The 25,859-nt window shown below is 41.4% G+C and overlaps 1 protein-coding gene across 3 annotated transcripts in view; it reads left to right on the forward strand.

The window, feature by feature from the left end:
* stard13a (StAR related lipid transfer domain containing 13a) overlaps nt 1–25,859 on the forward strand; it is a 48,598-nt gene that overhangs the window by 7,668 nt on the left and 15,071 nt on the right. The window contains exons 3-4 of one of the 3 annotated variants that reach the window (XM_063485660.1): nt 1,369–1,545; nt 4,637–4,667. In XM_063485660.1, coding sequence (XP_063341730.1) covers nt 1,369–1,545; nt 4,637–4,667 — 208 coding nt within the window. Of the gene's footprint in view, nt 1–1,368; nt 1,546–4,636; nt 4,668–16,609; nt 17,122–22,356; nt 23,071–25,859 lie in introns of those variants that run through there. The other 2 variants (XM_063485662.1, XM_063485661.1) reach the window with 2 other exon arrangements.

A 25,859-nucleotide genomic window follows, 5' to 3' on the forward strand; every position in this document is an offset into this window, starting at 1 on the left:
TTGTTGGGTTCCCACATGGTTAACATGACTGAGTGACTTTTATCTAATGCAGCCATGAGGTTCATATTTCTGCCTTTTAGTGAAATGAATGAATTACAGTGAATCTCGGGGCACATTTAAGTGCACCTCAGGAGGAATTGTGACAGAAACCTTCCAGTGAACTAATTTTCATGCTTCATGCTGCACTGTACAGAGCTGCTAGAGCTGCTTTTGTGTAATGAAGAGGTGTGCACTGTGGTAATATCCTCAGTGCCCGGCTAGTTCATAGAAAGAACCGAAAAATGCAAATCAAACAAACCTTTTTACGTAAGAGTAACACAATTAAAATTAAAGATTAGTTTTGGGGACACGGTGTCCCTGATGTCTTTATGTAACTTTGACCACACAGTTATATAAAATTAGCAACAGCATCATGCCATCTCTATGATGGCAATGCTCTGCAAGGTCAGAGGGGGAATTTTCTGCACAGACAAGCCTTGTGTGCTGTAATAAAGAGAAAATGTGGCTCTCTATCCACATGCACTTGCAGATGGAAATCTTGGTGGGGAAAACAGCATGCCGTTTACAGACATGAATGCCATCCCTGCTTCAGTAACACACGCTCACATTTGCACACACATCCCTGTTATCAGCTCAGCGGCGGACAGGAGGGAAGAGCGGGAAGCATGACGGCGGGTCTTCCCGCTGCTGGGTACAGTAGTTGAGCAATCAGGTCAAGCTGGACTTTCCAGTGTTGTCACTGAGCGGAGATACTTACGGCATAAAGGGGGATTTTTCAGAATAAGAGAAGGGCAGCTATATCATTACCAGTGTCTTATGTCTTTCATCACTCACCACCAACACCAGCTCCACGAAATACTCCACAGACACCAGAGAGCTGCTGAAGAGACAGGTGACATGAGGACAGGGACTGGGGTAAGAAACTGAAGGGGACACAACTACACGGAAACTTTCTATAAAGAAAATTAGAGTTATGTTATTTACACTGGCATTTGTCATGAGGAATTAAGATTTCGTTGTTCACCATGCCATAAAAAAATTTCAGAAATCAGAGATTACCATTGGTTACGAAACATCTTTTGAGGTAATTTTTTCTGTTCTTCCTTATAATTTTAATTCTTGATTGTCAACATTTTTTTTTATCTCTTATTGTCAAAATAAAATCTAAATATAACGCTAAATAAAATCATGTATGTCCTTTAAAAGTTTTGAAAACATTTTGATGCCTGTGTTCTGATGACGAGTGAGTTGAATTTGTGGTTGGATTTTTCTTCAGCTGCTGCTTTTAAAAGTGACACTGAACCTTCAGCTGGCTTTAAGTCTCATGCCGCTCCATCTCACTGTTTTTCTTCCCTTTGGTCCTCTCAGGGTTCTGTGGCTGTAGACAGGATGGTAAGCCGAGTAAATCAGGATCAGGGAACCTCCAGATTTCCAGACAAATCTGAGCCTCTGTCCAGGCGGCGCTCACGACCTTTGACCCGCAGCAGACCACTGACGCGCTTGTCCCTCTCATCCCCTATACACCTGCAGGCCCGACGGGCTAGGGTGAGTTAGGCTGTGTTTCTATGTGTGTGAGTTTGTGAGGTGAGAGTGACACATCTGACTTGTCTAACTGAATAAATCTTTGCTGTGAAGTCAGTGGATTAAAATGAGTGCAGTGTTCCTGATAACCATTAATACTGTAGACAAGGTAACAGGAAGGTGTTTGGAAGGATATGAACTGCAGTCAAAAAGCTGCAGTCTTCAACATGAAAAAGCCCATTTTGCTCAGTTTGATTACAGATTAATACATTATGTCCTCAGACACAAGGTGATATGATGTCTCACTTTGATTAAATTAATGCAAACCTAGAATCTTTCCAGCAGTTACACCTGAGTTGCTTTTTTGATAAACACACCAAAGATGATCCTGGAGACCGGCTCTGCAGATATACTCTGTCTGATTCAGCTGAGGTCAGTTATTTAGGGAAATGTTTTCAATTTGTAACACCAACTGAGTAAAACCTGGAGGCTGCGATGTGTAATTGTGAACAATCTTTGCACTTCCTGTTGTATTTTATGTCTAATATTGGGAATTTCTAGGCAGAGCTTTTAAGGAATGCATCTGCTTGTTTAGTGTTTTGACTACTAGTCAGGATTTATCCCCTGCCTTTTTCTGGGCCTCTGTCTAGTCTGCATTACCCCTGCTGTTGTGTAAATAAGGCGAAAGTCAAATGAGGAGACAGCTCCGCTCCATCCGGCAGTATGCAAGGTCACTGTTTTCTCTGTCAGCACTGCAGCAGCAACGCAAACTATCACAAATACACCACTGCTCATCCACCAATGAGTGGAGGCCAGAAATAAGGAAAGGGGGAGTTATAGAGTCCACAAGCTCCCCATACATTTTTGTTATAGAAATATAGTGTTTTTAAAGAATGATGTCTGCAGTACTTTTAAAAAGTCTTGAGGCTCTCCGTGTTTCTTTATATTTTGCTTCCAAGGAGACACACTTTCTTGTAGTTTTTTAAAGAGGACTTGATAAATTGTTTTCCAGTCTTACTGAAGGGCTTTCAAAGGTTTTCTTTGGATGTTTTTCACTCATTTTCAGTCCAGTCCTTCTGCCTGAGCATGTTCAGAGGAATGATACGAACCGTTCAAGCATAAATAAAGCTTCTAACTCAAGAGATGAGCCAGTGTTGTGTCTCCTTACAACTCAGCAAAGAATCTATTTGAAATGATATGTTTAGGTGCTTTGTTACTACCAGACTGTTGCAAAAACACGTTTTTTGTTCCAGTTTCTTTAGTTGGCTGTACAAAAAAATACCAAGGATTGCACAGTCTGACAGACATAAAATAGTATTTTGTTATCAACAAGGTGAATCCCAAACAGACATTAGCTGAAAACCTACTGTATCTTAGCATGGAGTGCAATGTGATTTTTAAAATAACTGTGAAACTGGACAGAAATAAATCTAGCAAATACCTGATGCAGGACTTAAGAGATGCATCCAGCCCTGATACAACTCTTTGGTCTGTATGCAGGTCAATTTTTAGTTGTGTATATGTTTGTTTGCACATATGTTTGTGGGGACCAAAAATTGGAATGTTAATATACTTGTGGGGACCAACAGTCCTTTATGGGGACAAAATCCCCGTCCCCACGAGTTCGAAGCCATTTTTGAGGCTTATAATGTGGTTTTAGTGTTTAGTGTTTTAGTGGGTTACAGTTAGGTTATGGTTACGTTTAGGCATTCATTTTTGATGGTTAGGGTTAAAGTTTGTGTGTGTGTTTGGATGGAGGTAGAGGGAGCTCTAGGGACCATGGGATCAGACTGATGCAGAGGCGTGGATTTATTTTCTTCTAACCATGACTGATAAAGCACAGCTGTCTAAACTTTCTCTCTTTCTTTCTCACACAGACACGAACACACACACACACACACACACACACACACACAAGCACGAGAGAGATCAAGATCAGATCAAAGGCACATTTGCATCAAAGCTATTTGTAAAAGCTTTTCTGAAAATAAGCTGATCCACCCTTCCTTTGTTCACTTTTCAGCTGTGAACTTTAAAACAGCAACATTCAAATAAAAAGCTTGTAGGAGCTGATTGAGGGGATGCTATACACTACTGTTTCAGCACCGAGCATGAAACATTAAACAAAAATCTACTGCTACTCTCACCTTCTGGCTTTGTGGATCAATTAGAATTTTTTTTACATTATTATATATATAGCAGACATTGCTGACAATCATCTATAATATGATTGTTAGCAAACAAGACTGTTTTGTTAAAATGAGCATTGAAGTGCTTTTATTTTGAAAGCATAACTGACAATTTAAATAGACAATATAAATAACTGCTTTCATGTGAAACTTCACTTTTACTCTGCATCTGTCTTTTTTAAATCGTGAACTGACAGTAGAGATAACGATTTGAGTGATACACAGTATAGTATGACCTCAGGAAAACCCAGGATGATCACACTGAAGTTCAGTGAATCTCAGCTTTTTTGCGTGGATGTGGGGTTTTCCATTCGTCGCACACTGTCTGTGTCAGGATGAAGTTTCCCACACAGAGCAAATTGGACTCTTGGGATCCCAAATCTTTCAGTTTATCAATTTTTGTGAACAAGGATGCTAACTGCATGTGTAATGTTCATCTCCTCATCCGAGTCTAACCTTTTGTTCTGACTTGTGCTGTCAGAAAATCACACAGGGACTCCCAGCTGTAAAATCTGTCCACTGTACTCAAGTTTAATGGAATGATTTACGATGATTTAAGTAGCTTTTTCTCGGACAGCCCTCTGCCTCAATCACCAAAAGCATGTCAGCGAGTGTACCACATATCCTTCACATGTGACACTTTTTTTCTTTTAATTCCCAATAAATCTTTGGTAATACTAGTAAATAAGCTGTCTGGGCTTTGTGGGTTTTCATGAGATCGTATGGCATAAACAGTCATGAAATATGTTTCTCTTATTTGAGCCAGATTTGGAATTTGAATCATATTCCCAGTGTAGCTACTGCTGCTCTACGAAAGGCGTGTATGAGGGAAACAATGAGATTACTCTGCACTGCTTACGTGTTTCTGCATTACACGGCGTTTGTACTTAACTTCTATTTTTTCCTCTTCTCTTTTTCCACGCCAGGCTACTGCAAAGATGACCAGCGACTCGGCAGGTACGATACCTTTTACAGCAAGAGTGTGTGTGCTTGTGTGTGTGAGTTGGCGGCTGTGTGATTTCACTGTCCTTTCTGTTGGATTGTTTGCATTCCCACTTTGGGATAAAGCTGGCTTCTGGGAATATCTCCCTCAGGATTTCCAGCCAGTAGGTCAGCCACTCAGACGTAATGATATACTGTTTCTGCTGAAAATGCACACACACACACACACGCACGCACACGCATACACATGTATATTTAGGTGCAAAGCCATAGTAGTAAAACACACAAGCCATCTCTGCTTTGAAGCTGTGGTTTAGTGGAATTTTTCATGTGATAACAAACAGAGGTTTAACATCTCAGTCACCAAAACACACACAAAAAGGTCTTTAATCAAAAATATCTTTTCTTTTGTTTCTCTCTGGTCATCGCATTCCCACAAACTGTGATACAAAGGTCTGGGTAGATGATTAATGAGCGCAGCTCTGCCCCCGTCCGTATCTCTTATCCTCACAGTGTGTGTCCTTTGATTGACATGCACAGGCGTCACAGCTACTATAGTTAAGTGCAACCTAGGGAGATGTGTTGGTGACAGGGTCACATTCGTTGCACTGTGGAATTGTTTGCTTTTGTGTGTTTTGTCTACGTGTGTGTGTACCTGTATATACGTGTGTGTAACGCTCGGAGTGTCTCAGATGTGTTACATCCAGTCAGACGTCTGGTGTGCGCAATGAATCCTTGGAGGCCGCAGGGAGGTCAGAGGTGGCGCAGTCAGAGGCGATGCTGTCAGTGGCGTGTGACGGGGATGTTTGTGTATTTATAAGTAAGAAAAATTTTATACAGACTCGACGCGCCGAGGGAGGAGTCCAAATTAGATTCGTTCTTTCACTTTCCATCCTTCATTCGCGTTCTCACTCGAGAGTGTTTATTTTCTCCTGTGATATCAGGAAACGCTTTGGCTCTTTGACAGAAGACATCCTGTCGAATCAATCAGCATTTGTCTGCCGGTGTGGTCCGCGTTGGAGCTGCGAAGCGGCAGCATACGTGTGTTACAGTCATATCTCTGCTCCCATTGCTGACATTCACCCTGTGCTCTCTGACAGATAAACAGGGAATTTTTTGCATTTGTTTTAAACACAACTAATGGCACCCATACTGCGTTCTGTGAGGGATCTCTCCTTATTTGTTTGCAGATTATTGTAATTTTCCTCAGTGTGTATTTATTCACTGTGACAGGTTTATTGAATATCTGTGGCCGCGTATCACAGGGAATGGTATGCACTTTCAACTCATGCGTTTTTCAAGCCTGTGGAGAAAAAAAAACCCTTAATCCCTGCAAAGGTTATGCTTTCAACATGAATATGCAGTAACAGGCATTTAAGCACTTTTGATCTTAAATTAATTTGCATTTGAAGGTTCCCTTCGTAGTGCCTGTGGCGTCTTACATCAGCCTCGCTGAATGTTGCACAATGCTTACTTTTCTGCACCTTAACCCACTTAGAAACTTAAAATGAGGACAACTGTGATAATTTTGTTTAACCGAAGTGTCTTTTCCCGGAGTAATCTGTCAATCTACCGCGTTATCCTGATTAAAATGTCCTAATTAGGTTAGGTTAGGTTAACTGGTGATTCTAAATTGTAGGTGTGAATGGTTTCTCTCTGTGTTAGTCCTGCGACAGAGTAGTGACCTCTCCAGGGTATACCCTGCCTCTCGCACTATGACAGCTGGGATAGGCTTCCCCACGACTGTAAATTGGATAAATGGAAGAGAATGGATGATGGATTCCAAACAAAGTAATGCTGCAGCAGCTAATCTCCTTAAAACAATTAGAAAGGTGCAGACCTGGGACTTTATTAAGCAAAGCAGTGACCTCATTCTACCTAGTATCAATAACAGTAACTCTTATGTGTTTAAAGTCCACTTCGTGAAATTACCCTTTTTGGGTTTTGCATTTTTTCAGACAGGCCACACACTGTCACTTCTCTGGCAGAGGTATTTAAGTAGAGCGCTGCTATTTTAGAGCAGCCGATAAGCTACAGATGACCTTGGTTTAAAAAATGCACACTGACACACATTCTCCCCATTTTCACTGCAGCCCAGGATTATACATAACATATAATCCATCAGTATTTTTTCATGATTGAAAGGTGCTTAGGGAGGATGTGAGTAGCCTATGGCCCGCTGCCCTTTAAGTGTGTCTTTTGTCGGTCTGTGATATGTTTTAAATATGTCTGGCTAACCTGCAGCTCCTGCTGGCTTCTGGTTCACATTTTCTGCTGACATTTAGCCCAAATGTTTAAAAAACATAATTGTAGTTATTGTTAAAGTGACAAATATCATCCTATTTAACATAAAACATGTTTCAGTTTGACTGTAAAATTCTGCTGCTGTGTGTTTTGGATGAGTAGAAGTTTGCTCAGCAATTAAGTTGCAATAAACCTTTATAACTTAATGTGATGTGCAGACCCACCCGACAGCAAACATTAAAGGTTTGTAGTCTGATGTAGGAGGTCCCTTATAAAGCTTTTGCTTGGCATGTGTGCTACAGTGTGTGTTTGTGTGTGTGTAAATATTGCTGCAATATGCAGCAGTGCTTTAACAAGTCTGGAAGTGGATTTGGCTGTAGTCCAGCTCTCTCCTGCCGTTTCCTCCTTCACCTCCTTTTCATTTTTCTGCTGTCCTTCTGCCCTCTGCTGTCTCTGTTGAATTTCTAAACTCCCTCTGTGAATTTCTTTTTTTCTTTATTGGTTTGTTTTAATGTTTCAATATAAAATAAAAGACTCCCTCACCCTAAAAGCTCAGACTTGGAGACTTGGGCAGGATGTAGTTCAATTAACCACACAGCAAGCCATATTATTTACCAGGTAATTGCATTAAAACACTCCCAAAGGCACCGCTACCACGCCCGTCATTGGGAGGTCCAGTTCAGTGACTTGAATTAGCTGAGATGAAGCGTAGCAGACAGCTTCCAGTTAATGGAACTTGTGTTTGAACCATATAATGCACAACTTTCAGCCTTTATATAAAAATATACTCCCTGTTGTCTTGATGGGGATTGAATCCACCCTTCGGAGCCACGCTCAAGTGGCCACTTTAGTTTTTGGCATTTCCGTGTTGCCACTTTGTCCACAGCCGCTACTTGGCAGCAATGCTATGTTCACCAGGTAGTTGGCTGCTGATGGCTCTTTGCTGCACAGCAGTTAGTGTACAGTTAGAGTAGCAAAGTTCAGGAAGATACCTACTAATGATCAAAGGCCCGAACCCTGTACTATGAAGTGAGTTCCACATACCCAGGGTATCTTTCCATTATCTGGATTCAGTTGCATTCCTGAATTCCTAACATTGGTGATCAGGATAAGCAGTCACACAAAGCTCGTTATCAACTTGTTAAGTTAACCCAGGGTTTACCCTGCACGTTCACATGAAAGGGTGGTCTTGGCAGCATCTGATCAATCTAAGAAGGGTATTACACGTGTCATATGACTCTTTGTGTACAGAAAATGATGCCTATGAGTACCACCTACTGTTGCCAAAAGAACCAGAGAGGAATGCTGAAGCAAATCGTTAACCTAGTAATTAAGCACAGAGATTGGTAAAATAAAGATTTTAATTCCAATTAATTATTTTATCACTAATTGCGCTCTCAGTTCTTCTGTTTATTTCTAAGGTCACAGCTGAAATTTTAAAGTGTCCATATACTGTATCCAAGTGTATCCACATTAAAGCTTTCCTACAGATTAATCAAGAAGACGTGGACATTGCTTTAGTTTGTTACAGATTAAAGTGAAATTAATTTGATTCAGTGAACAGGTATTCTTGCTGTTTCAGAATTAGAATACTTTATTAATCCCAGAAGAAATCACAGTTGGCCCAATACAGTAAGAACAGCGGCAATCAAGTTAAAGCACTAATATTAAATAATACATTATATTCCCAAATATTGCATAATAGCTCCAATATATAAATATTCCCATATTACACAAAATTAAAATATAAAATAAAGTTAAAATTGACGTGCTCTTCTTATAATACTATCATACTCTTATTTTCTCTTTTTATAATACAGACCTCTGCACTACAAAGCAAGATTTTGTCTTATCCAGGTAAGTTCACAGTTAGCCCTGGGTTTTCAGTGCTACAAAGATGGTTACTTATGCTACAAAAATAATGACATAAATTCTTTTGTTTCCCCAATTAACGTCAGTACTGACTTTAGAGTCTTGCAGTTAGTTTTACTTATTTAATTAAAATGTGTCCAAAAACAGCAACAGAAAATGTAACAAACAGTGAGAACCGTACAAACTGGAAACACAGATGAAAAAAAATATAGACAGAAGGGTGACTGGGGCAGAGTGGAGACGCCTGGGAGACACAGCGGACACTAATCAGGGAAAACAAGAGAGGCGAAACAAAACTAAATAGAAAAGAAGAAGAAGAAACTATCAAAATAAAACAGGAAATAAGACCTAAAAACACCCAGCACACATACTTGACATTAGGATTCAGGAAACACAGGGAATGTAAAATAAACTGAAAACTCTAAACCTGAGCAGAATCCAGATAGCTATGATCAAGCTAAGGCCTGCGAATAAAAAGACAGAGATCAAGATCCCAAACAGGAATAATTACTGAAAGTAATACAAAGTACAAACTGAAACTCAGGCTCAACAACCAGCAGCATAATATACCCCAGGGTATAGATATAAAACCAAAATATCCCAGGAATTCTCTCAGATTCTCAGATTATTCTGTGTCTTACTGACAGCTGTGATATGTGTGATATGTGATCAGTTTTTGGCATTAGACATTTCAAATAGGCTAAACTTTATTAATATATCATCTCTATCCCAGTGTGATTGACCAAAGAAGATAGAGCGCACACTTTTATATTACAGTTCTTCTCCTCTCAAACAATCTGATGTGTTTTTCTTTCTGTGTGATTAACCTCTTCCTTTGTAAAGTCAGCCACTTGGTTGCCAGTACACTTACAGGTAATTGTGATTGGTCAGATGCTGCCAACGACTCTCTGTTCATGTGAACACACAGAGGGAAAGCCTGGGTTTGCTTAGGGTACATGAATCGAGATAACGGAATGACATCCTCTGTATGTTGAACTTGCTTCATAGCACAGGCCTCAGAGCTGTGCCACAGGTCATAATCAATCACCAAAAAACAATGTGCAGGTCAAGGCGTAAAATGCTCCACAAGTGCTCAGAGCGGAGCAGAACTGAGATGGATGATAACTCTCTGTGAGCTTGTCACATCCTTTAACACACACAACACCATTTGATTTATTAATAATGTGAAAATATTAATAACAGCTGCTGTTATGTAAACATTCAGCCAGTCTTAGACAAACAGACTGACTAAATATAGCGAACGCGAAGAAGACACGGCGACTCGAGTTTCAGTCTGATTAGTCTAAATGTTTCACCGTAATCATACACTTGTAGTTAATTGTAAGAAATGCTTCAAACATTCAACTGTACTACTTGTGTATTTCTGTGTATACTTTGGTGTGAGTATTGGCGGCATATTTTTATGTTTATCTTATGCAAACTTATGTGTTTACTGTGTGTGGTCTTGAAACCCTATCCCAACACTGAGGGCTCCAGGAAGGAAGTTAGTCCTTGAGGATTTTCCAGGTAAAAAATGCTTATTTTAACAGTGTCTTTAAAACGAGACAGACGGCAATAAGGAGGTCTTATCAGCATATGATCTGCACTGCAATGACCTGTGGAGTTTCCCTATAGATCCCCCTCCCGGTCGTGCCCCAGGTCCTTCTTCTTCCATGCCACAGTCTGCACCCCATGGTCTTCTCCACTTAGCTTGCAAATCCCCTCGTCGCTCTCCTCCTCTGTCTTCTTCGAGCCTGCTTTCCTCTTTTTCCCATCTGCATCGTCTCTCCCCTTTGGTCCACATGCCAAGACCCTCACTTTGTGTCTCACGCCTCGGGTGGGCCACAGTAATAGCCATATCCTGTAGGTGATCCAGTCCCCAGAATAGGAGGTGGACAGTGTCAACAGACTTATCTTCACAGGCTGGACAAGGGAAGTTGTTGTTGTTGTTACTGGAGAGTGTGCGGATAGACACTCTGAATGAGCTCCTGACCCACTTTCCCCCCCTCCGGCCCCTTTTTCTGAGGGAGGTGACCGGAGTACAGCATTCCTCAATGACTGATGCAGAAACATCAAAGAATCATTTTCATTCAGGCTTTTTTTTTCCTCAAAAATTAAATATCTTCAAGATTTTTGGTAAACATATTTTACATCTCATTTGACTTTTTTGTCTTATTTGGGTTTAACTCTGTTCTCGTCTGAGTGCCACCATTGTCTGTCTGTCCCCACTACTTATTTCCACTCATGCTGAGTGTTCACTGTCTGCTTTTGCTGGAAGCACCTGCCAATCACAGCATCGCTCTGATGTTTCAAAGTCAAAGGTCAAAACAGCAATATCAGTTCTGAATACTAAACACTGCAGCTTTTGTCAGTCATAAAAGCTAACACTAAGAGAAAGGCCTATTTTTCTTTGAGGATGTTTCACTTTTTTTATATATATTTACCTCTGTGGAAACTTGTATCCTTAAATAGAAGCAACAGTGACGTGTACATGGTAGTGTTGTCTTATTCTTTTGGCTGTTCCCTGTAGGAGTCTCCACAGCAGCTCATCTGCCTCTGTCCCTAGTTTCCTCTTCAGTCACACTGCATGTCCTCCTTCACTACATCCAAAAATGTTTGCTGTGCTCTTCCTCTTTTCCTCCTCCCTGGCAGATGCATCTTCAACATCCTTTGCCTACTATTTCAACTATTTCTTCCCTGCACATGTCTAAACCATCTAAAAAAAAAGTGCCACCGTCTCCAAACCACACATCATATAAGGTCTCACTACCATCTAAACCTGCCCTTTCACTCTTGATGCTATTACTCTGTAAGCCTGCACTCTTTTCTTCACCTCTCTTTTGCAGTGTCTGTTGTGGGTGGTTAACTCCAGGTATTTAAACTCATCCACCTTTACTAACTACACCTCTTGCTCATTCACACACATGTATTCTGTCTTGCTTTATACTGACTTTCATTCCTCTTGTTTCCTGCACGCACAGGTATATCCAGCTTGATTCTCTCCATCACATCAGCCAGCCCTCTCCCTACATTTAGTCCCTGAATTTAATGTCTCTACTCTCACCCTGACACTCTTCCCTTTCCGTCTCTCCTTTCTTTGTCTTCCTCCAGCAGTCACATAGTTTTCATTGGGAATGAATCTCGTTCTTGATCAAAGATTTTACGCCTTGAGTGCCCTTCCTGACGCAACCCTTCTTATTTTTTCAGCATTGTGACCAGTACTAAGAGTGCCCTGGCTTGTGACCCGCCCTTTTCTGTGGCTGGGTTACTTGTACAGGGCAGTATTTTTATTTCATGTTAGGCTGCTAAAGGTAAAGTACACAACCAAGATTGAACACATTAACAGATGTGATCTGAATCCTAGAGAGTTAGCCTTCATAATACTTTCTGAGGATGTGAGCATATGGAATAACTGTGATTCAGTGTAAGATGATTACGTGTGTGTGTCTGTGTGTGGGCGTGTAAGTGTGTGTGTGTGCTCTCAACTAAAACACATAGTATGAGGTAGGAATTTAGGTCGAGGTCACACAGTGCCATCTGTTCAATGGTTTCATTTAATCTGAAGGTTTTCCACTCAAGCGGGCTGCTGGTACTCACTGCAGGTGACACGGTGACAATTAAATTCACTGACTGAAATGAGTTTTTTTGCCACACACAGATGAGGTAAGCCTTTGTAAGTGACACAGGGGGGGAAAAAGGAGGTTATATGCGTGCTCTTCAAGCTCAAACTGTTGGGTCCAGCGAGCTTTGCTGCTTGGCCTGAATGACTGAGTGTTGCTGAAAATAGAAGACAGGGAGCAGGGAGAGAGTAGCAGGGATGAGGAAGAGAAAAATGAGCTAGTGCAAGAGAAGGAGAAATGGATAGAGGGTACATGTTAGCTGAGAGGACATGGAGCATTTAAAGAAGCGTTGAGAGAGTAGTTTGGTGAGATGGTTTTGTCACGGTCTTTGGTCACGTGATCTGTTAAATCATTGATTAGACTGAACTCGCTAACCCAGTCTCTGTGTGCAGCTATTGACTTTTTACAGTAATTTTATTGCGGTGAATGAGCGCACATTCTTTCCCAGAATGTTTCTGGGAAAGAATGTGCAGGCCTTAGAAGATGACTATGTACATAAGCATATGCATGGAAAAAAGACAGTGCATGTAATGGTCTTTGTGATCAGTACATGCACGGGCACTGGCTGCACGATCTTTGCAACCTTAAATGACCTGATAGGAAAAAAGCAGGAGAAACTTGATTTCTCTTCCTCTTCTTCCTCCTCTGCCCCTGGAAGACAACAGCCTTTCCCAAACCACCCCTGTCCATTTTTTTTTGTAACCACTGCAAGATCTGATTGCTCCCCTGGTGGAGACGCCTATGCTCTGCTGTGTATTTGTTCAGAAATTCAGATACAGGGTCTGTCCAGAAAATATCAGTTGTGCTGCTTTGATTGGCTGTTTGAGAGCTGGAATGTGTTGGGTTTGGTGTTTTGATTGCCTGCTGCTGTGAGAGACGGTGATCCTGTGGTGCTCGTTGTCTCTGCCCAAAGCAGAGGTTGACCTCACGGACCAGCTTAGCATCCACATATCACAGCCTTCGACATCACAGGGGTGAAACCCAAAACTGACGGACTGTGGATCAAACTCCCGGGATGCAGTTTTCAGAGAAGTGCAGTCAGAGTCCAGTTTTTCACTCTCATTGTACTGATATATACAAACAACACAGAAGAACCTCATAACACAGTATGTAATTATTTCATGTTTCTTGGTTAATTATTATTAGTATTCTTCTTTATTAATTGTTTTGTAAAAATAATAATTCATTAGTTACCCAGTTTCAGCTATGCAGTTTTAATAGATGTACACAAGTGTTCAAACACAGTGGGCCACTCTAAAACTAGAAGGTAAAGGTTTTAAATTTAATTTATTAGTTCCCCAAGCCATGACAGAGCCTCCACCGTGTTTTACACATGCGTGTAGACACTCACTGTTGTACCTCCCTCCTGATCGTGATAGTATTATACATATATAATCTCAGTTATTTTAGATAAAAGGTTCAAATTTGGATTCATCACTTCATGAAGACCTGTTGCCACTGATTTTTAGTCCAGTTCTTCTGTAATTTTGCATACGTCACCTTTTACTCCCTGTTTCCCTTCCTTAAGAATGACCTCAGTGAACAGCAGGATCAGCAGAACATCCAGATACATCTCTCAGGTCCCGTGGCAGCTCTTTGCTGGATTATTTCCTGTTTCTTAAGGACATTTTCAGACACTTCAGACAATTTCTGCTGGAAATTATTTTAGCCCACCACATCTTTTGTCCTCTCTTGTCCAGTTTATTCATAATTTTTAAGGACACGCTGCACACTGTGACTGCCTTCAATAGCAACAAAGTGTAAGACTCATTAAATTTTTCTTTTCCAAAATATATTCCCTCATTTAGTGCTTGTTTAGTGTCGTCTATTTACATATTCAACCAGTGAGCTCTAATGACAGCAAAGGTTTGATTTTACCTGCAGCACTCTGTAAAGTGACCCACGGCACACGCTCGCTGCTTTTCCGCGTCACCCAGCGTCTCTTTAGTTTGTCAGCTGTGCTTTGTTGCAACATGTACACTAGACTTTTTTGTTTTGTGTGAATGGAAAGAGTTAATGTTTATGTTTTTGTGAACCAAATAGTGCTGCGGAATCTGGCTTTGCTTTACTCCAGATGCCTGCAGCTGGAAATAAGAACCTTGTTTGTGCTTTTCATGGCTCCCCTTAAGACATGTGTTACTTGTTTTAAAAGCACATACATGCTTAACTTCTGCACAGCCTTGTTCTTCTTGCATGCTGTCATCATTATCATCATATATTCTATTTAATTCACAATTCCTTGGATGACACACAGGTGCACTGCCTCCGCATAGCCTCCCAGCATTCTCAGCATCATTAGTACACACCTACATCATTTCTAGGGGGCTGCCTGGCATCCTCCCCCCTTCTCCTCTTTCATTTTTCTTTTTCTGTTTTGAGTATGTTTAAATGTAAAAGACAGATCGGCATTTGTCTTATCCTCTTTTTGCAAAAATATTACTTGCTTGTTTGATTAAAGTAATGAAAACAGGAATTATAAAGCAAATGATTTAATGTTATCTTTGCATTCTCTCATCTTTAAGTAGTTCTGCCCCTCTTCTTTTTTTCCTCCCATGCACACGTTTCCCCCTCCTTTATCATTCCAGCTGTTCGACTACAGGTTCATACTCCAGTCTAAGAAGTGAAAGAATATGAATCAATGGGACACTCTGCAGCTAAACTGTCAACTTACTCTGTGGCATGCAGGGCAAAGCAGGGAAAGTTAGACCAGACTCCAGCCTCCATCACCTTCACCTTCACCGTCTTTGATGTGGAGCAATTTCAGCTGCACAAGTCACTTTCTGGGTGGAATTATGTCGCCAAATATTTGCTGAGTGCTTCGACTAAGATGGTGAGCTGTGCCAGTAAAGCAGCATTTGGCGGCCAGATAACCTCAGGATTCTGCTGACCGCTCAGGGTGTCTAGCGTGTTTCGACAAGATGAACTGTTGAATCAGGTCTCTACTCACTGGATCCCTGCTGACCTGCAATTTAACACCACAAACAGGACATCCGATGGTGTCAGGCAGACGGCAACCGAGGAGCGTCCTGGTCGGTCTGATCGCTCAGTCTGGCATTCCTGGAATGACATGGGAATCTCTGAAATTCCCACCTCTTAACCTGTCAGAGGGGTGAATGTGGCTCTGAAAGAGAGGCAGCTCACATGCTCGAGCACTTTCACTTTAGGCTGCTGGCAGCAGCAGTACGCGACTTTATCTCAGTTAGTCAAGAAAAAGTCAGTTACTCAATCACCAGTTAGTGCTGTTACAGGTAAAGTTAGAAACTCCCTGAAGCACAAAAACACATCTGTGAGTGCTTTATTGCAATTTTTCTTTGTCCTCAACAAAACTGGCAGCTTGTATGGTGTTATGATCACAGACAGACATTTTTAAAGCAGCCACATCATGATTCAGCATTTTAAATTTGAGAATTTGCTGATGCTTTCTATTTCCTGACGCTGGTAATTGCAAACGTCTTGGAAACATCACCTCGAGTCTTAAAGATTGTCTTAGCTAGTTGTCATAATTTCTGACAGAATTTAAAAGAAACAGAAACGGAGGACAAAAAATTAAGTTCCTGAGTACCAAAGCCCTCTCAGCTGCTCTCTGAGGTCAGACCTGTGACTAAAGCGCAGATTCAGTCCCAAAATATCAAGGGACACGCCGTAGCCAGCAACAGAAAGACATATTTTATTTTTCAATTTTTACAATACCATAATTCTAAACACAAACAGACTTTAATTATGCATATTCTCTACCCCGTTAACTTCCACTCACAAGTTAATGGTTAACACGAAGGAAAAGCTACTTTTTACCTGGAGATAATCTGTGGTTGCTGCTTGCTGCTATTTGCAGAAGTCTTTCCACTGAGTTTGAGATTCTTGCTGAATTGATCAAGCAATTTCAATAATTATTCATGCAATTTAAGATTCCCAAAACATAGACAGGATTGGTTGACACACAGCTCCAAATCACATCCTGTACTTTTACACTAGTTAAATCATTTTAAACTCTTAGATTCAGCACAGCATGCCGGTGTGTTTTTATTTTAGGCTCGTCTGTCCTGGCTGTGTTACCAGTAGCCTACTGGGATTGAAAGAGATCCTTGTTTGGGTGAGTGGGTGGGTTTGTGGCGTGGAGAACGTGTAGCCTCGGTTTGGTTCTTGTGTGTGTGTTTGTGTGTGTTTGAGAGAGAGCGAGTCCAGCCCTTGTGGCGGGGGGGCCGCCTCTCACATCTGGCTCGCCTTGTCAGAGTTCTCGCCTCACATGCAGAAGTTATGTTGTAACATTTCTGCATCTTCGCCCTACAGACGTGGACGAGTAGGGCAGAAATGCATAATTTGTTAAATCAGTACATCATTTTTTAGAGGGGGTCAGGATCCTGCCGGTAGGACCTCATCCGCCTCCGCTGGTACAGGAAGGTGACGCAGCGCTAGAGGAGCTGTATACCAGGTGTAGCAGTGACGACTATTGCGGCAGCCAGACGCAGAAGCCGGGGCGCACTGCCTCATCCTCATCCGCTAAGCTGTTCGCATAGCGGAATAAAGGAGCTGAGGAATAAGCGTGCGGTTGACAAGAGCAGTGGTTTCGTTTTTTTAATAGTCGGGGGAATATGCGTCCGGCTGCACAGCAATGACAACCCAGCGAAAGTCTGCCAAGCTACAGCTGCGGCGGTCGATCAGCGAGCAGCTGCGGGACTCAACGTCCAAGGCTTGGGATCTGCTGTGGAGAAATGTCCGGGAGAGACGGTTAGCAGGTCAGAGAGCCAAATACAAATATGCGGGATGCAGCATGTCCTCACAGATGAAACAGCCTAACTGTAACCACAGTAAGAATAATGACGTGCTAGGCTACATTAAACCACCACTTACTTTTTTTTTTCTTAAATCCTGGTCTGAAAATTCAGATTTTTTTCTGATTTGTTTCTAAGTGGTTGAACATTTGCCTTATTTTTCCCTCACTCTTTGGTTGTATGATTTTAGTCACCATCGTATTTATTCCTTTAGACCTTATAATATTATTAGAAGACAGAAGTTTATCTTCAGCCTATGTGCTGCATATAGAGCTGTTTGCCTGTAGCGTCACAGCAGCGCGCACGCTGGTATTTTGGGAAGGTCATTGTCAAATTTAGTCCTCAAAACAGCACCCAGGCATGTGCTGTGGACAGGAGTCCAAAGAAGGGGTGGGGGGTCCAGATGCCAATCATTCACTGTCTGTTGTTCTAATCCGGACTCTGGTTTATTTTCACTTATTTTATTCTCGCTGTTTATTATTTCGGATTATCTCGTCCGGAGAAGGAGTGAAATATTCTCACAATGCAGCAGCCCCCCCCCCCCCCCCCCTTTTTTTTTTTGGGAAGGGTCGCTGGGTTTGCTCTGTATTTACAGTGGCCTGGATGCGCAGAGTTTACCATCTCTCTCTCCCCCTCTCTAAACTGTGCGTCAGAGAGCTGCAGCTGTCCCCTCAGTTTAATGTAATTACCGAGATGTGCGCCTCTTAAGCAAATTAAACGATGAACATTCCCACATTCACGACAACACAAACCACCACAGACCAGGATGTCGGTCAAAGTCAGTGTGCCTATTCATGGTGTATTACAGTGCTTAGAGGTGATAGATTGCATGCACGGCCAGCAAAATGATGCTGGAGCACTGCTAAAGATTGTTTTCAGCATTGCATGAAGGACAGCTACTACAGTGTTTGTTGCTTTAGTGAATCTTTGTGCACAATTAGTAAGAGAGTATCTGCCTATAAGGAAGCATCAGAGAACACCTGCTGGCTGTGTAATCCTCTTTTTCCTTATTTCTAGCCCTTCCATCCTCCTTTCAGAGCCCCAAACCCACAGCCCCTCATCCAGCACCCCTCCATCCTACTGCTGAACGCATCAGCTCAAAGGCACACAGTTCACATCTGTCTGGATCCGATACGGGGATGGGGAATCCTTAAAAATGTGCACATCTGGCCTTACAGTTATGCTGGCATTCAGCAGTGCATTTTCCACCCTATGAATTAGTCAGGACAGTGGAATATCTGGAGAATCCATGCTAGTCAAATGTTATGAATTTAAACCTGTTTTGTATTTTTGTTTGGGTTTTTTTTGTTGTTGTTGTTGTTTCACAACAGAAAAGAAAAACTGTAAGTAATTTTCCAGACGAGGCTGATTTTATTTTGATGATGATAAACAGCACAGGATTAAATTCACTGACATGTAGTCATGGCAAATAATGTGAGCATCTTTTTTTAAAAAAGAAAGAAACCCTACACTGATTACCAGATGTAATTCAAAGATTGTGCATATTAAGCAAAAGTCAAGAGGCAGATGCAAAAAAGCAGAAAGTGTGTGTATCTTTGTGTGTGAGAGAGAGAACCGAGAGTATAGCATAACACCTGGATTTAGTTGTAATTCCACAGATTTTTGAGTTAGTAGTAAGTGTGGGTCTTCCTTTGAATGTGGCTTTTGCGAGCCTGAGTTCCTTTGGTGTGGGAGTTTATGTATTCGTGTGCGTGTCAGTTTGTTAGAAAACACCGATGCAGAAGAAAGAATTTACACAAACAAACAGGACTGTGCAAAAGTCTTGAACCATCCTGCATTTTTTCATATTTTGCTTCCAGGAGCCAAACGTTGTTGTCATTTTAAAGTGGTCGAGTAATAGTTCTCCAGATTTTCTGAAGGTCTTTCATAGGTTTTTTTGGTTGCTTTTTCACTCATTTTCAGTCCAGTCCTTGTACCTGACTATTAAACATAAAAAAGGCACATTACTTGTGTTTGTGTCTATACATAACAATTTAGCAAAGAACTGATTCACTTTCTTACTAGCTGCCTGTTGCATAAATACATAATTTATTCACATTTCTTTAGTTAATCTGTGTGTATTACACATGACCTCAGAGATGAGTCTGACCTGTCAGTTGATCCATCTACTGTTCAAGCCTCATCAGAAATGGTCTCAGTGGAGGGGTGGTTGTCAAGAAGCCATTTTAAAGGAGGGAAACAGAATAAAGGGTGAGGTATGCCAAATTACACCGACTGAAAATCGGTGGCAACAGGTCATATGGAATCTAAATTTCCATAAGTTTGAACTGTTTCTGGATGTCAGGAGGAGTATCTACAGTGATATGTAAAATACAGTTGAGGCTCTGTTGTGATTTGGAGCTGCGTTTTGGAGATATGGTCAAAACTGATGGAATTACAAATACAGAAAACCACCATCAGAGTTCGATTCGCCATGCAATACCATCTAAAATGTATCTGATCAGCAACAGCTTCACTTTCATCATGAAAATGATCCCAACTGAAGCAGTGTGGGATCTTTTTAAAAAAATCTACTTAAAGATATTACAAGAAAGCTTGTCTAACAGAGTTCAGATGCTGCTGAACAACAAACAGTCATGCCAAATCGCTCATCAGAGCTGTACAGACTCTGTTTTTGCCTTATATACTGTATTTACATTTATGTTTGCGCATAAATCACTGTGCTTATTTCTTATTTTCCCAGGAAAATAGAAAGAAATAAGGGGTGGCATGAGACACTTGCACAATACAGTATTTCACTAGAAAGTATTTTTTGAGAATACTGTTGCTTAATCATGCAGGAAATTTGGCAACTTGGCAACAATTAAGTGAACTAAATGATGACGCTCACTGCTGTGAGTATATGACACGGTAGGCGTTCACGCTGCTGTGTTTGTATTTCCACATTTCATTAAAAAAACATATATACGGTATGTCCTTTTGCACACGTTTGCACCCATTTGCCATTTTCCTTGGAAAATACAATAAAATGAGGGGTAGCTCCAGACTTCTGCACGACCCTGTGTGAAATCATCTTGAATCATCTCTTTCCTACTAGGATTTATTTTCACTGCTCTGTAAACTGGACGTGGCGCTCAGTTTGCCTCGTACTCAGGATGACCTTTGACTTCTGCGCTGAAAATACTCAGCCAGCTTTAAGTAAAACCCAGCTGCATTTTATCTGCCGCTGGATGGCTCAGGGCTTCCTGCTGTTTAAAGTCCATTTCTCTGTAATGGTCCTGACTGCTTTTTAGATCATCTCAAAGAGCTAATAGAGCCTTGAATATTTGGGCATGAAGCTCCTTAGTTTTTGGTCTGTAGGTTAAAGGTGACCAAGCTTTGATGTTCAGAATCGTGAAGTCTGCCCTGGCTGTGAAGGTCAGAGTGTTTACTTTAGTACTGTCCTTAAAAATGACTTTAAAACCTTATCAAAAAACTCCAGCTTTATTTCCTAATATTAACTCTTTTTCTGTCTTAATGCTCACACACATAACTGATTTATGAGCATCTGGTGATGCCATTTATTTTGTCACAAAGATATTTTGCACTTAAAGGCTTCATAATGTTAACTGTAATAAGTGCTGCTACTACTTTTTGATCAATATCTCAATTGCTTTAAGACCTAAATACATCCTCCAGGATTTGTCCAAGCGTGACTGTAAATGGGATAATGACACATCACATGACTTAACAAAGAAATGGAAGTAATGTCATAAACACAGTTTGCTCAAAATCAATGAAACTAACAGACCAAAACAACATTTTCAGAGGTTAGGCATAGTAGGATCTCTTATATCAATAATGCTTTATATTGTAAATGAGAAGAACAGGTTTTAAATAATGAATAAATCAGCTGTCATGCTGACATAATTTCAACAATAATTTCAGGTCTCACAACAAGCAGGTTCTTCACATTTCCTCGTACTGTCCTTTTATGTCTTCTTGTGTCCTCCAGCTGCGTATTTAATTAAACTTTATCTGTAGCTGATTTTTCAGGCTCATCTCTAGTCGATGTAGCTTCTGTCTTGTCGTGGCCTGCTGTAACTGAAAGCGATGAATATTATATTACTCACTGCTTACTACAGCCCTGCCCTTTGCCGCTTTGGTTGCACACATCTCCATTACTTAGCTCTCCATTACATTATTATGCCAGCCGTCTGTGCCAAAGATCACATGGGAAGTTTACTCAGTGCCCTGCTTAGTGTTTCAGATTTATTTTCTTATGTCGGTTTATCTTGAGTGAAAACAGAGATAGTCCAAACTTCCACTTTTGCAGAGAAATTGTGCAGATCATGATTTTGATTTCCTCAAGAGGGCGGTGTAATCAAACCCAATCACAGATTTTATGTTTCACAGTTTCACTTGTTTGACTGGGAGTAATTTGGTTAAAGGCATTTCTGGGATTTCGGACTCGTAACTTCCAGCTCTCTCACAGTATATGGCCTGCAGGCTAAAAAAAACTGTCCTGTAACTGCTGACCTGTAAGTGACTTTGCTATGGCGCTTTTTTCACACCCTCTCTTACCTCACCTGCCTATTATTACCTCTCTAAAATAAATTCAGGTGACAGCTTGGGTCCTCAGGTCCTGGTAAACCATTATTCTGCAAATCTGGGTCAAACTATGGCTTCTCTACTTCCACTCACTTCTTTCCACACATTTATCCCCTAGTTTCGTTACTCTGTGGCAACTTTCAGTCACATATTAAAGACTTCAGCTTACTATATCTGCTACATGGTAGATTTATTTAGATGTATTGGTATGTGAAAGGAGGGATAGCAGGGAAAGTGGGTGATGTATATCTGTCATGTGGTCTAAATGTGATGGTGTGGGTTTATTCTTCAATGGCATTGCAGTCCTACTCAGCATAAGCAGCAAACATCTTACTCCTACTTGCATTCCTCTGCACCGTCTCACAAATCCACATGCTCTATTGTTCTGTTTGTTCCTTCCCGTTTTGCACTGGGATATGGCTGCTGGCATTGTATATTTTTCCAGGCCTATCCCCTTCCCTGTCCTGATTACGTGTCCCCTCACAGATATGCCTACTAATGCCTGGGGCGCGTACCAAAATTGATTCTTTGGCAGATCCTCAGGAAGCGGTGCAGCGTTCCCTGAGTGCTCAGGGCATTGGTTGCTGGTCATGTGACCAAAGGAAGGACCTTGTGAAAGTCGGTCTTCCTCCCATCTCAAACTCAGCTGAGCAGTCAGCCTGTGTTTACCATCTGAGTCAGGTGGTGTGATGAAACCTGCGTGTTTGTTAGACTGTGGTGATTCGGAAGGAGGAGGCAGGAGGGAGAGGAGCTGATTTTGCTTCCAGTAAGGACATGTTAAAGGCAGGAATTTACAAGGAGTGCTCACTCAACAATCCACCACCCTGAGACTTGGAGTGTAGATTAAACGTTATGTTATGGAGATTGGAGACATCACTGTGGCCCTTATGGATGACATGGAAGCTGCAGTAAGTACAGTCCACGGGGCTGGCTTAGTGTACTGTGAAGATGCAGACAGAGCAGATTCTGCAAGGAATGAAGAGACAGCAAACGTAAGAGAAACTGCTAAACATGCGAATGAGGACGCGAGGAGTTTAACCGCTGCTGACAGTGTGGACAATACGAGGGATGAGAGCGCTGACAGCATGTGCACAGAGGACAGTGCAGACTGTGCTGATGTCACAAACAGTAGGAACATGGAAATCGGTGACAGTACAGACTGCGGGGATCACAGTTCCAAGGGCGCCAGTAATGACAGTGAGAGTGACTGTGAGAGCAGCGGTGAGAGTACCTGCCTGGAGGCCATGACGCCCGATGGGCAGGACTACTACCTGAGGCTGGGCGACACCCCTCGACGGCGCTCTGCCCTGCGCCTCTCGCGCATCATTGCTCGCAAGCAGCTTCTGCGGAGGCTGGCACAAGGTAGCTATGGAGAAAGTTTTGAAAAAGTTGAAATGTGCCTGTCAGACTTTTTTTTAATGTTTTAATGCATTTGATTTAAATTCAATCTCATGTCTCAGTAAAACATAAGAAAGTATGTCAATGCAGTTTTCAACTTGTCTAGTTTTTCTCACATGTGCATCTTTCTTAAAAAATGGGGTGACAATAGGTTGATAAGTAAACTGAAAAACCTCTCATTAGATCTTTGAAGCCTACAAAGTGTAAATATCACTCATCACTTGTTCTGTCCATTGAAAGAGAGAGGAAAGTGCTGGGTGCACATTTACACAAAGTGCTTTGATAAGTGTTCCAGCTGTTAAACAGGGGAAGGAAGATTCTGATTGCAGGGCTTTAATGTTAGATTGCGTCTCCCCTGTTTGGAATTGGGCCTATTCCACAGTGGTTCCCACCTGATGCCTTAATTATGCTTCAGTGGGAAATCTATGAAAGAGTAACCACCTGAAGTGGTTCTCCCACTTCTAAATTCCAAGAAACATCTTCTAGTCAGACATGTGGAGCCACTTCCACTCCAAAGATGTCTTTCATAAATCTGAAAGAAGCCATAACAAATGCTTGAGGGCTGTAGTGTTCTTGTTTTTGTCTCTTCCCCCTACCCAACTGGTTACTTCCTGCACTTCCTGTCACGTGACTCAAGCTTCCCAGGGAGTAAATATAACAGAACAACACTGTCACCGCAAAGGCTGCCTGTGTTCATTGAAAAAGACAGCATGCTCTTTCTCTGTAAGGCTGCATTGTTGGTGCTCTTGCAACACATCAGGCAGTTAGTGGTCAATTTTTTTTCTTCTTCAGAATGCCATGCCACATAGAGCAGAAGCGTGTTAAGTCTTGTGCTACGTGTTATCCCTGCTTGATGATGAATAGGTCTCAAAGAATCCAGATGATGTATGAAGTAACTAAAAAAAACAGTGATATGCCGGAGCACAGAGATGAACAGGAATGTAGACGGGGAAGCAAGTTTATGCCTGTGCTGGGTGATGGTATGACTTTTTAACTTTCACTCCCTCCTATTTTTGCACTCTTACATGCACTTCGCTCTTCTCAGCCCCCACACAAACACACTGTCTCCTTCACCCACTTCTGTTGCATTCCACTCCTCAGCAGCTGGTCGAGTGTGAGGCAGCCTTTAAAACAACACAACTCAGTGACCTAAACAGCCGGTCACCGAAATCAGAGGCTTTTTAATAGCAGTAGTGCTTAATTCATGTCTCCAGGTACAATAAAGCTACTTTGAGCTTCTTCCTTGCTCACAAGTTGTTACCACAGCAGGTAACCCCCTATATTTGATTACTTACTTTTATATTGGATGCTCTTCCTGACACAACCTCAAAGGGATTTGTGTCTCCACCTGTTCTCAAACCATTGGCTTTTCATGCATTAGATAAATGTGCAAACTGCTGCACTGATTTATAAATGTGTATGGGTGACATACAGATGTGTTAAAGGCTTTCATAGTGGCTCTAATCACTGTCTTACGGCAGATTGCCCCTCTCTGAGCCTGGTTCTGCTGGTGGTTTCTTCCTGTTAAAAGTAGGCTTTTCCTTACCACTTTTGCTAAGTGCTTGTTCGAAAGTGGTCCTTGGATCACTGGGTTTTCTCTGTATTATACTTTACAATAAAAAGCTCCTGTTGTTGTGATTTGGCACTATATAAATAAAACTGAATTTCATTGAATTGATTCAAACGCTACACAGCAGTCACGTGACATTATTACCTAAATCTGTGAATCTGAATCTGATTTCATGGACAGCCAATTAACTACTTGACTGATTGCTCCCGACTGTTGATTGAGTCCATCTCTTAAGTTTAAGGCTTGAAATATGGTAATTGTGAAGCGCATGTATGTAATGCTAACATGATTTTTTATTCATAAAATCAGTGCAACTCCTGCATTTCTGCTCTGATGTTATCCTTCCTGTTTAAATTAACAGCCTAATCACTAAATGGCAAAGGGGCTAATATGTGACACAGAGCCCAACACCGTAATGGTTTACTTTTGATTTCTCTAACAAAATGCTTTAGCACCCTCTGTTGGAGAAAAAATGGCATAACCAAACATACAACTTGACCTTCACTTTTCTTCACTCATCCTATTAATCTAATCTGGTAAAGCTCAGTATTGCCCTGTGCCTTTATTAATTATGGTCAACTGCTTAATTACAGCAGTCCTCGCATTTGTGCCATATCGCATATATGTAGGGCTGAGTAAACTCTGCAGTCCTTCATGTGTGCATGCTGCCACTGATTCTGTGTCACAGTATATTTCCAAAGCTCGGTATTTGTCACAGATGCACTTCATGAGATAGAACAGACATATTCCTCTTTAATGTCCTTTGCTTCCTTCTTCATTTTCTTCACTGCCTTAAAAAAATCCTTTAAGAGTAAAGGACTAAGTGCTTTAGCGTATGTAGGAATATGGCAGTTTTCCAGGCATCCTGTGTGTGTGTGTGCATGTAGTCTGTGACTGCTCATAGTGTTCTCTGCTTCTGCTGTTTGTCTCTGCTAATTGTCAGTGTGATTTAGACTAAAGGGACAGATCTTATAAAAAAAAAATCTATTCAATTAAACTAAAAAAAAAAAAAAAAAAAAAAAGCTCTCTTGTGGGCTTCACTTTAGCAAATATTCCACTGACATGCTCAGCCCAGGAACTTCCTGCTGCTGTTCTTAGCTCACATGCCACTTTGAACACATGGGAAATTTAGAACAGGAAATGATGTAATCCAGGGGACTTTGGGGTCCTTGGGACCCAGTAC

Source organism: Pelmatolapia mariae, linkage group LG10_11, assembly GCF_036321145.2.
Source record: "Pelmatolapia mariae isolate MD_Pm_ZW linkage group LG10_11, Pm_UMD_F_2, whole genome shotgun sequence".
Lineage (NCBI taxonomy): Eukaryota > Metazoa > Chordata > Actinopteri > Cichliformes > Cichlidae > Pelmatolapia > Pelmatolapia mariae.